At 39.4% G+C, this 13,252-nt stretch overlaps 1 protein-coding gene across 1 annotated transcript in view; it reads left to right on the top strand.

Annotated features, from left to right (window-relative positions):
* PAPPA (pappalysin 1) overlaps positions 1-13,252 on the top strand; it is a 595,681-nt gene that overhangs the window by 87,582 nt on the left and 494,847 nt on the right. The window contains exon 2 of the mRNA XM_030207548.1: positions 3,101-4,169. Coding sequence (XP_030063408.1) covers positions 3,101-4,169 — 1,069 coding nt within the window. The remainder of the gene's footprint in view (positions 1-3,100; positions 4,170-13,252) is intronic.

Consider the following 13,252-nt stretch of genomic DNA (forward strand, 5'->3'; position numbering starts at 1 on the left):
GGTTTTAAAGCTTTTGAAAGAGGTGTCAGTACGGATATCCAGAAGGAGTGAGTTCCACAGGGTAGCAAAGAAAATGGCATGATGTCTGGTGAACTCTAACTGGGCAAATATTTGAAGGTTTCTGCCCAGAGTATTGGTTAAAATTGTTTATATTTCCATTATCTCCTTCCTCTACTAAATCAGGAAGGAGATAATGAAATGTCATCTTTTATTTTCCATCATTGTTAGGAGTTAAATATTAGAAGTCTATAGAACTGTCATTCCCATACAAGGCTGCTCAGTCTGGTGCTCTCTTCCTATTTCACTCAGGAAAATGCCAACATACTTGAATTTTCAGAAGACTTTGAAGACTTACTTCAAACATCTTTTTGCTAACTTCTCTCTTTTTGCATTTATTTTGTAATCCACTTTGAACCATTGTATTTAGAGTTGGCAGGACATAAGTCCCATATCATATCACATCATATCACTTCACATTAGAGAAGTGCTGTGCTCACCATGCTGGCAGCTGTGCTTTCCTGCTTTCAGCTGGGATTGGGCTGTTGCAGCAGAGGGGGACCAAAGATCATGTAGGGAAGTGGTGCATATATAAATGTTAACTCCAGACTACTGGAGACTGGCTCTACACTACTGCAAAATTCTGTTTGTTTTTTTAAGGAAAATCAGAACTGTCATTCCATACTTCCACACATACCAGTAGCTAAAACCAGCCTGGCCAGCAGATATAGAAACAGTAATTTGACAAACATAATCCCAATCCAGATACTCTTCAGAATACCAATTGAAAGTTGGCTACCTTATGATGAAAGTACAGCTTTTCTGATGCCCTTAAAACATAATAAATCTATGTGATATTTCTTGTATTTCTGCTTGCTTGGGTTATATGAATCTGTGGTTTTGAGAAGTATATTTGAGTACGCATTATCAGAAATCATTGTGTTTGAATGTGCTGGAAGACACAGTTGTACAGATTTGCCCACTTGTAGTATGACTGGTTTGACATACAAATGTAGTTGAGTAGACAATGTGGATGCAGACGCTGTGGAAAGATCCATTCATTTCTTTGAGATCTATCTCAACAGCCATTTTTAAATAGATAACACTGGAATTCCTTATTTATTACCCTACAGGAAATATAAGAACCACCCTCCAAAATTAACAGATGCTGGAAAAGGCAAACTATTTTGGCCTTTACTTTGCCATATTACAACTGTTGGCAAATCTTAGGGCCCCTTTTACTAAACAGCGTGAACCCAACGCATGTCAAAATGGACTTACCGCCCGACTACCATGTGGCTTTTACGGTAATTTCATTTTTGGTGCGCGGTCCGCTTACGAGCGTCTGAAAAATACTTTTTATTTTCTGGCACACATAGCAGACGTGCGCCAAGTGGTATCTGATGCGTGTCGGTCATTACCTCAGAAATTCTTTACCGCTAGGTCTATGGCTGGCGGTAAGGTCTGAGACCCAAATTGGACGTGCAGCAATTTTGATTTTGCTGCACGTCCATTTTCGGGGGAAAAAAGGCCTTTTTTACAGACGCGCTGAAAAATAATTCTGCGCACGCCCATAACCCACACCTGCATACTGCAGGCTAATTTTTACCGTGGCTTAGTAAAAGGACCCCATAGCCTTTGCTTAACGATAACGATGAGCCTACTGGCCATAGCTGTGATCTAGGAGGCTGAAGAATTCTGGAGTCTAGTCTATTAAATTTCTTCTACTGAAGATGTTTTTTGTATGTATTCATGACAAACAGAAGAATAAATAGGTCACGGACAAGTGTTGGTGAACGGCAAGAGAAATTATTTATTAAATAATTATTTACAAATAATTTCTTGTGGTTTTTCTTGTGGTTCACAAACACTTGTTTGTAGCCTGCTCCTTCTTCTGTTTGTTGTGATCAATCATCTATGGCTGTTGCATCCCTCTTTTTTGAGGTTTGTATGTAATCACTCCTAAACCGCTTGATTTCACTGCTTCTGTTTATTGAAATGTAATAATGATCATAATTCTCTTTTTAGATACTGCTATAAAGATTAGATCTTAGAAATTGTTGCCAGAATTTGCACTCCAAATGCGGAATAATGAATTAGACAAGTAATATCTGGGGATAATCAGGTTGATATCACGTTTTCTTCCTGTTTACTGTTTAATTGATCTCCTTGTCTTGTTTCACTGTCCCTATTTAGTGGTCTAAGGAAGAGAATAGAATTACCTGACTGAAATAATTCCTATATATTACTTTCTCTGTATTTCTGGCAAGTTGTTTTATCGCTTGTAAAAATTTTAATGGTTATAAAAAATTTTTTTTTTTTAAAACAGAATTTGCACTCCAAAAATTTATACAAAAGTTTCTGTAACTCTGGGAACTATGAGGATGAAAGGTGCTCAGAAAAGCACTGTACATCTCAAAAGTGCTGAAGGAATGAAGACAATGGAGCAGACATGGTGATAAAAACTTGAAGGGGGTCTTTTACAAAGGTGTGCTAGCGTTTTTAGTGCACGTTAAGTTTTAGCACGTGCTGGAGGCTAGAGACATGCATATATTCCTATGGGTGTCTCTAGTGTTTAGTGTGTCCTTATTTTTAGCACATACTATAAACTCTAGTGCGCCTTTGTAAAAGGACCCCTGAGGTTTTATTAAAGAAAAAATCTATTTAGAGTGTGCACACTTTTAAATTGATTGATGTACGGTTCAGGGAGTTATTGTTGTGAAGGGGAGAGTTGTGTGGGGTTAAAAGAAACCTTTTTGTTCTCTTTATTATTGGATTCTTATTGTAGTTCTATTTGTATTTATATAGTCGCTACTGTATCCAATTGTAGGTTGTTGCATAAGTTTAAATAAAAATATTTACACATAAATTGATTTCTTCATTGATAGTCTCCATTTTATATCACCATGTCTTCTCCATCATCTTCATGCCTTCTGGAAATAGCAGACTGTTTGCCAGTCTGTTTTTTAGGATCATCTCAAAAGTGCTTCATAACATTCAGGTAATTTAATGCTGCTGATCTATATTAACACTCAATGATATTTTTACTTAAATATGTTTTCTCATCCTTATTTATACTTATTTCTTTTTTGGGGACACATAGGACTATATGACAAATGTTCTTACACCTCCCGTGACAGAGGATGGGTCCTGGGGATTCAGACCATGAGTGACGAGGGGAATAGAGATCCCCGCTATTTCTTCTCTTTGAAGACGGATCGTGCCCGAAAATTGACCACCATCACTGCTCATCGCAGCTATCTTCCAAACCAGTGGGTATATCTGGTTGCCACCTATGATGGACGCCTGATGAAACTTTATGTGAATGGTGCCCAAGTGGCAATAAGTGGGGAACAAGTTGGTGGCATCTTCAGCCCTTTGACCAGGAAGTGCAAAATCCTTATGATTGGTGGGAATGTCCTGAGTCAGAACTACCGGGGTTATATAAAACACTTCAGTCTCTGGCGTGTGGCACGTTCTCAGAAAGATATAGCAGTCGACATGGAGCAGGCATTTGATAGATTGGATGCCCCTCTACCTCATCTAGTTCTTCAGGAGAACTTTGAGAATGTGAAAAGCACCTGGTCCCCCATGAAGGATGGCAATAACCCTGAAACTAAAAACAGCTACCATCATGATTCCCTCCTGGACACTAATCTTGAGACCCCTCTATGTGGGCAGACTATTTGTGATAATTTAGAGGTCATTGCAAGTTACAATAAGTTCCCCAACTTCCGCCAACTCAAGGTGGTCCGCTATCGAGTGGTAAATGTGTATGATGATAACCAGCAGCATCCAACTGTAAGCAACCAGCAAATTGAAATTCAGCATGCACATTTGATTGAGGCTTTCAGCCATTACAACATTACCTGGGAACTAGAGGTCCTGGCAGTAAAGAACTCCTCTCTACGTCAGCGGCTTATCCTGGCTAATTGTGATATCAGCAAGATTGGCGATGAGATGTGTGATCCAGAGTGCAACCATACCTTGACTGGCTTTGATGGTGGGGACTGTCGATCTTTTCGGCAATGGTATTTTACCAGGAAAAAGCAGACTGGTTTGTGTGACATGGATTATAATTATGAGCAATACAACTTTGATAATGGAGACTGCTGTAATCCTGACATTACCGATGTCACCAAGACATGCTTTGATCCAGATTCTCCACACAGGTAGGCACCAAATAAGACTGTTAGCAGACCTGATAACCCATGAAGTGTAATTGTAAGCATTTTTCATGTCTATTTCTAGCTAGCTTGCTCATGAATAATCTGCAATGGGTATAATTTTTGTTGTTCTACTGAAAATGTTTCACATACTGATCTCTGACGATCAAGGGGGATAAAATAGATTAATTTTAAGGAGAAATTGAAGTGTTGATATTAAGGGATGACACATCTACCAATACTCAGGATAAGGTAACCACTTAAATTATTCTTTATAGAAATTATTTTAAGGCAATTTTAAAACATTTCAGCTTTTACTTCAAATGTACTTTTTTTTTTTAAATACTTCAGATAGGGCTATTTTATTTTGTTGTTATTGTTGTTGGTGGTGGTAATCAATAGAAATAAAATAAAACAGAAAAGAAAATAATATGATACTTTTTTTTACTGGACTAACTTAGTACATTTTTTGATTAGCTTTCGAAGGTAACCCATCATCAGATCAGAAATAAGCAAATGTTGGTAACAGTATATATAAGTGAAACATCAAAGCACAGCCTCACAGGATGAGGGTGGGGTGGGTTAGGTGAAAGACAGGGAAAGCCAGGTAGATGAAGGACAGAGAGATATGCATAGTGATAAGAGGGTGACAAAGCAGTAGAATGTTATGGTTTATAATGGGCTAGAAAACCCAGATGGTTGTTAAGTCCTAGTGGATGTCAAAATATTTTATCATTCTGACTTCAAAGGTCTTACCTTCCTAGATTGTCTTAAGCTTTCCTTTAAGTATTCTCACCATAAAATCATTGGTACAGTGTTCTGGTTTTGTAAAGTGCTGCCCCACAGAGGCGACATCCGGTTGGCACTGGCATTTTTCATGTGATGTCTATGTAAATTAAATCTCTTCATTAGCATCTGGCTTTTTTTTTAATGTGGACTGGCATTACAGAGGTTTCTTATACATATATATATATATATATATATATATATATATATATATATATATATATATATATATATATATATATATATTGTCCTTTGAGTCCACTGCCCTTGTAAAATAGGAGGTCTTTTACTAAAGCTTGACTTGAGTTATCTGCAGCAGGGCCCATAGGAATAAAATGGGCCCTGCTGCAGATAACTCTTCAAGCTAAGCTTTAGTAAAAGACCTTCAGTATATAAACTGAAGAATTAAATTAGGGCCCCTTTTACTAAACTGTGGTAAAATCTGGGCTTACTGCATTCCAACAAAGGACTTTCCTGCATTCTAAGCCCAGATATAGGGTCCTTTTACTAAATTATGGTAAACTGGGGCCTGCGGTGGTGTTGGCACATAGGTTTGCCATACGCCAAGGCCCACTTTTACCACCACCGCTAAAAAGCTTTTTTCTTTTAAGGAAGGAAATGGCCATGCAATAAGTTAAACACTTGCCGCATGGCCAATTCCTGGGGAAGCCCTTATTGCTTCCTATTTAGGAGGCAGTAGGGGCTTCGGAGGTAGCCTGGCGATAATTGGGCAGTGTGTGCGCTGCAGCCCAATTACTGCCAGGTATATCCCAGGTGCTAAAATTTTTTTAAATATTTTCTAGCACCGGAATTGGTGCATGGCGGGAGTTGGAGCTACTGCCAGACTCCCCTTGGAGCCTGGCAGTAGGACCGAATCGCCATGCGCCAAGCTGGTGCTACTCCTACCTCCCTTTTGTAAAAGGGCCCCTTAATGCAGCACTTTGCAGGACATTTTTTTTTCGTGCAGGTTATGAGTTAATATTGTCTTTAACACACGATATCTGCAAAAAATTAATGTGGGCGCACATACTACCTCCGACTTAGGAGGCATTAAAGGGTCCTTTTACCAAGCTGAGATAAAAAGGGCCCTGCAGTAGCAGCAGTGGCTGTTTTTGCCATGTACCCAAAAACACAAGGCCATGTGGAAAGGTTGCACTTAACGCGAGACCATGCAGGGGGGGAGCACTTACCGCTACCCGTTGAGGTGGCGGTAAGGGCTCCTGCACTACCCCAGTAGTAACCAGGCAGCATGTGGCACTGCCCAATTACCACTGGGTAACACCCTGCAGTATATATATATATATATATATATATATATATATATATATATATATATATTAAAATCCAGCAGTGCCGGAAATGGTGTGCAATAGAGGCAGAACTACTGCCGGCGGCCGGTTTTGGTCATCGGTAGTTCCGGGTTGCCACACGGCAAGCCTGTTGCCGAGCAGCAACCCTTTAATAAAAGGGCTCCCAAGTGCTCTAGCATTATTCAGGTAGTATGTAATCCTAACACACTAGTTGAATGACACACCCATGATGCACTCCCTCCTAAATACTTTCAAAAAATTGCCAATAGGCAAAATACAGCAAAATGCTTTAATACATTTTGCAGTTACCTTAGCTTGTTGGCGTGCGCTAAGTACTCGATAAGGGTTTAACACCCTTTAGAATAAGGACCCTTTAATTAGTTGTGTCTATAACAGTTCAAACTGAAATGCAATGTGGGTCTTGAATTTTCTATAAGAAATAATCATTTGGATTTTTAGCATACCTTTTAAAAAGAGACAACTTACAGCATTATTAGAATTCAGGTACAATAATGAATGTGTGGGGTTTTCATGCCACCACCATAAAGACTTCTATTCTCTATGGGGTCCTTTTACTAAGGTGCGCTGAAAAATGGCCTGCGGTAGTGTAGACGCGTGTTTTGGGCACACGCAGAATTATTTTTCAGCGCACCTACAAAAAATGCTGTTTTAACATTTTTGCCAAAAGTGGATATGCAGCAAAATGAAAATTGCTACACGTCCAATTTGGGTCTGAAACGTTACCGCCAGCCATTGACTTAGAAGTAAGGTCTCATGCGGTAACCGGGCGGTAATGACCTAAGCACGTCAAATGGCACTTGATGCACATAGCTGACGTGCACCAGAAATTAACAAATATTTTGCGGACGCATGCCAAAATTTAAATTACCGCGAGGGCCACACGGTAACCGGGCAGTAACTCCAATTTGGCGCATGTTGTGTGCACAATTGGTACCTACGCGACTAACTAAAAGGGCTCCTATGTTCTTAATCAAGCCTTCTTTGTTTCTCTGAAATTAATAAAGCATGGCAGTAGCATCCCAACAGCTCAAAAGAGCAAATTACTCATGTGCTTAGACAACTTGGAAGTAAGGGGATAGCAGATTTGTTTTACTTATCATTAGCCGGGAGAACCTTTAAACATTACAATTAAGCCCCAAAGGAAGGGATCAGCTTACCACAACTGGTACTGGAATATCATTCTGGGCTCCGTTTTCACTAATTATCAAGCCCTGTAATAGGCAGCCAAGCCTTAGCAAATCAGATATTTTGGATAACATTATGTCAGACAGAAATATTCTGTGGGAAAGGATAAACGAGGTTCTGTATGTTCTGACAATGTTGGCTGACTGTCAGGCATCACCTGCCACTTGCCCGTTCAGTTTGCATTTGCTTGTACATGTCGTTATTGTAAATCCCAATGCCTCTACTAAAACCGAGTTTCACAAAATACTCCGAGCACCACACATGCTAAAAACTCATTGGAACATAACCATGGTTGATGCCCATTTTTTTCAATACTTCATTTAGCAAGTGGTGCTCATTCTAATAAACCAGTGGGAGTCTACATCCACGTCACATTTGTTCTTTTAGAAAGCCCTGAATGGAAATGGCAGATAAACCTAACTAATGCTTGGGAAAGCTAATCTGGCAATAGTGGGAATAAGGGGCCCTTTTACTAAGTCACAGTAGGCTCTATGCGTGTGCAGCGTGTGCAAAAATGAGACTATCACCAGGCTAGTGTGCCCTCCTGGCAGTAATTTCAGATTTGGCGTGCACCAATAACACCTGGATGAATTATTTATTTTTTTCCTCCTACGTTTGCCAGCTCTGGAGGTAATTGGGCACTTGGAACTTGCCAACCGGTCACCGCGTGTGTAGCGGGTGAGCATTTACCGCTAAATCAAGGGGTGACGTTAAGGGCTCAGGCCAGTTTTGGGCAACAGCTGGTTTCATTTTGAGTGCAGGCCCTTTTCCCGTCCCATTTAAAAAAACAAAACATTTTTTGTAGATGCGGAAAAAACTGGCCTGGCACGCACCCCATATGCGTGCCTACTACCGCAGGCCATTTTTAACCACAGCTTAGTAAAAGGACCCATAAGTCCCAAGTGTTTAAAACATATGGGGTCCGGTATTCAGACTGTGGGAGTTATCCAGGTTGCCTCCCAGGGTCGGCATTGAGCCCAGGTGTTCAATGCCGGGCCATTTCCAGTGACTGGCACTGATTATTCAGTTTATTTTTAGGCCAGTTTTCCAAGTCGATAGCCAAAGATAGGCCTGCTATCTTGGTGGCCCAATTTGGCCACCAAACTTAGCCAGCGATGCACTAAATATTCATGGATAGCCGGCTATATCGTACGATACAGCTGGTTATCCGCTAAGCACCGACTGTGAATATTCAACGGGAGAAAACAAGCTATCTCCCACTGAATATTCATGGATAGCCAGTTAAGTGCCATTTAACCAGCCAGGAGCCATTCCTGGCTAGTTAAATAGCACTGAATATCGGGCGGATGGTACCCATATATGATAAACAATGCTAGCATAGTTGTTAAATAGTAGAACTAGGTATATATGAGATAACACCCCTCCTCCTCAGAGTTTGAACTATAATACTGCTGGCCTCTATGATCCAAAAGTGGATTTTGGCACCCATACAATAACAATGGTTACAACCCTCCTGCATCAGTTTAAATTGTAATTCTCTGGTTCCCACTGAGAATGACTTGATGTTGAAAAAGTGGCTGCTGAATGTTTGAAGCCATTGGCACTGCTAAAAGAACATATGGGCTTGCAGATTACATGTACTAGGGACGTTCCCAGGCAAAGGCAAAGTTATGGAGGTTTTTTACTTGTTTTAATTTGGCTTCTTCTCTCACCAAACTTCCCATCCCCACTTTTATTTACTTTTCTGTTTATTTCACATATTTTTTAAAATGAAGAACAAAGTTTTGAACATGACTAAAATCAATTGTACACAAATTATCTACTATGTTAAAATGTATGTTTAATCAATTTGTGCAGACTACAGATCTTTTACTAAAGGGCCTTAAGCACTTCCCCCAAATTCTATAAAAGTCGCTAAAACTTATACACGCAAATTTGGGTACAAACCCAATTTGTACGCACAATTTAATTGAATAATGTGCAAAGAAATGTGTAAGTATTTGCGAAATAGAAGTTTTGTATAACATAACATAACGAGATGAAGATTGTTGCTTAATATTCATAGATAAGTTGTTCCAAGCATAACAGGAAAAATAACTCTCCAGCATATACCTTTGACAGTTAGAAATTATAACAGACTTTGATCAAGCCAACAGAAAGTATTAACTATTTAGGAAGAGCTCACAGCTAAATATTGCCCCTCCCCCTATAACCATCTTCTGACTTTGCACCATCTGAACTTTTTTCTCCCTGGCAAGTTTAAATACTTGTCACCTTTAGAGTGGTTGGAAGTGTTCAGCAGATTTATGGACAATTGCAGGTACCTAATCAACTAATTATCCCTCACTGGGTTATTCCGTTATCTCACACAATGGTCCCCCACCCCAGAAACTACATCAAGATACTAAATGGAACTGAAATGAGATGATTGGGATTTGGATTTGGCTAATGACTTTTTCAGTCATAGCTCAAGGCGAGTTATATTATGTCTAAAAAAGAATGCCATTTGGAATTTTATGGCTCACACCTAACTTTAACTCTTCTTAGAGGGTCCTGTTTATTTATTTATTTATTTATTTATTTATTTATTATTACATTTGTACCCCTTGTTTTCCCACTCAGAGCAGGTTCAATGCGGCTTACATAGTAACAGGGATTACAGCGTATTGATGAAGAAACAAAATATAAATTAAGTATATCAGAATAATAAAAGAAATAAGTATGTAGAGAATGGGCAAGAGTGAAGGGAGTAGAAGGGGTATGAGCAAGGGTAGGTAAACATTGGAGGCGGGGTAGAAGAGGCGGAAGGGGGCTGGGACATGGGATAGGGAAATAGGTGGGAGAAATAGATTAGGTCATTGTCGTCTCCTGGAAATGTGATGGGTAGATGGGTTCATAGGATTAGTCTTGGTCATTTGGGTAGGCTTGCTTGAACAGATGGGTTTTTAATGAATTCCAGAAGGGTAGATAGTCGCTGATTGATCGGATAGGTCTGGGGAGGGCATTCCAGAGTTGGCTGCCTAAGAAGGAGAAGCTAGATCCATAATAGGTTTTGGAGTCCTTTGGTGCGCTAGCGTTTTTAGTGTGTGCTAAAAATTAGCATGCACTAACTGTGTAGACGCCCATAGGAATATTATACACGGTTAGCTCACGCCGTGCTAAAAAAGCTAACGTGCCTCTAGTGTGGCTTAGTAAACAGGGCCCTGATTGTTTTATTTACCTTGAGCTAAAATCTTGAGAAATTTATTTTGCAAAGTGTAATATCCATGAATGAGTGGAAATCTTTTTATGTGGAAGGGCATTTTAGAAAGGTTGTCCAAATTTCTACTTCACATATGAACATCCATTTCTCATGTATTTTAGAACAGGATCTGCTCACATGCAGCCTATTCTAAAGTATTGAGAACCATGCGGGCATGGTTCATGAGCACCCATTTAGCAAACTGAAATGTTCAAACTATGAACAGGGCAAAATAAGGGATCTGACCATCTTTGTGGCAGCAGAGGAACATCCATATTATAAAATGGCCATTCAGACATCTACTTAGAGGAATAGCCTACTGGTTAGAGCAGACTGCGGTGAGCCAGAGGTTGTAAGTTTAAATTCTACTGTAGCTCTTTTTGTAATTTAATTTTCCTTTTTTTCCCCCTGAGGGTCAGAAAAATACCTATTGTGACTTCCCTTACGCCATCCAGTGGAGAATTACTCAACCAGGTGCACATTTCTGTAACCTGGACAGGTCTAAATATGGATGACTGTTTTTTTTTAACATGGATATCCACTCCCCTTCTGCAGTCGGAGTTGGATATCCATATTTTGGCCCCTCCCTAGTTCTATACACAACACACCCAGACTACATCCCCTTGCCATATGGAGGTGTTGCAGTTTTAGGTGTCCATATCCTAGTGTTATCATATAAGAATTTGAATGTCCATGTAATATGGATGTCTAAATGCCAATTTTTAGAATAGTACTTCTAAAATAACCACAATAGTGTACTGCAGGAACCTCTCTCTTTATTAAAGGTAGGGTTCCTTTATTCTGTTTTCAACAAGTTGGCAGTGGTCTTATTTAATCCATTTTCTCTGACATAGAGCCAAGTGGAGCACTGCTGTGTGATGCTGGTTCCCTTGTGATCCACAGTTGTTAGCCAGTGGAATCAACTTTTGATTACTGAGACATTCTTTAGTGTCATAAGAAGCAACTATTAATAGATGCTGTTTAGCAAAACACATAGATGACTGGGGATAGGGAATTTATGGATTCTGTTTCAGGAAAATTCACTGTTGAAATTATCCAAAGGTATAGAGCGAGAAATGGAACTTCAAACAGGTAGAATTGTTTTGATGTCATTTGTTGCATTTATCAAACCTTTGAGTTTTTCTTTTCTAATCTTCAATTTCCAGAATGTAAACTTGCCAATCTAGGTAGTCTTTCCAGACTGCACATATTTGTGGATCTTAAAAAAGCCACCTTTATCAGTCTTCATGTTCCCTCTCCCCCAGCATGTTTGAAAGGTTTGCTGTGAATTGGACACTGAACAAAATTTTGGGGGACACAGACCCTCATGCATATACCCCCATCTTACACATGTCCATTTTCTTCAGAGGCAGAATAAAAGTATAATCCTTGCAGGAAAAAAAAAACAAAAGACTGCAGAGTCAACAAGTTGGATAAACTTTTCATACTCAAAGAATATTTGTGGATGCTGTTTGCTGCCAAGAAAGCTGATTTGGGTTAGTAAAAAAGTTAGGGCATCGATGGCACTGGCTTTGAACCCAGCCCTTGAGACTTGTCCACACTGTCTGGTTTTCAGAAATTCACAATAAATATGCATATGAGATATATGCAGCCGCTGCAACCATTGTATGCAAATATATCTCATGTGTGTTTCATTGTGGTTGTCCTGAAAGCTAGAATGTTTGGGTGGGTCTCAAGGAATGAATTAAAAAACAAATGGTGTAGGGAATCAGTAAATGTTCCAAACCATTCCTCAAACACCCTATTAATTCATTTCATTAAATTCTTGTAATATATCTGATGGTTAGTGGTTAACTGTTGGTTTCTCAAACTGGACTCTTTTAAAGGAAAACTTATATCCTGGTTTTGGCTCAAAAACAGATAGCAATGTACCCTCAGGCTGTGGATTTGTCTTTTCCTCAGCAGACTAGGAAAGTAAAAAGTGTAGCATTCTGGATAGCTTCAGTTCAACTCCATGCATTTCAATTTGAAAGGTGTAAACTGTGCTTTACAGTTAAGCTTTAATGAAAGGAATTACCGAGTGGTGAATTGGGGTTGCAGAAACCCAAACGTAGTGTCTGAAAGAAGAAGGAGGAGAGGGGATAATATAAAATATATATGAAAAGATCAAGAGGTCCCTTAGGGTGAATGTGTCTGGTGATTCAAATAGCAAAGAAGAAAGCTGGACTATATAGAGAGTCATAATCAACAAGATGATAATGTCCCCATACACCATTGCCAGGGCCTCACCTGGAATACTGTGAGGCAGAATCACAATACAGTTTTAAAAAGGCTACAGTTGGGGCAGAGAAAAGCAATCCAAATGATATGAGATCTGCACCAAAAGATGTAAGAAATGAGACTTGACAACCTACCTATGTACACCATGTGAGGAAGAAGAGGAAGTACGGGTAAATATGATACAGATGTTAAAATACTTGAAAGGTATTGCATAAGAAATGTACCTTGTTCTGAAGGAAAATAAATTGTAGAATTAATGGAAATGATATGAAACTGTAAAAGGATAGATTTGGGAGCCACATTAAGACATATTCCTCCATGGAAAGGTTTTGTGGATGTCTGGA

This window comes from Microcaecilia unicolor, chromosome 6, assembly GCF_901765095.1.
Source record: "Microcaecilia unicolor chromosome 6, aMicUni1.1, whole genome shotgun sequence".
NCBI classification, from domain to species: domain Eukaryota; kingdom Metazoa; phylum Chordata; class Amphibia; order Gymnophiona; family Siphonopidae; genus Microcaecilia; species Microcaecilia unicolor.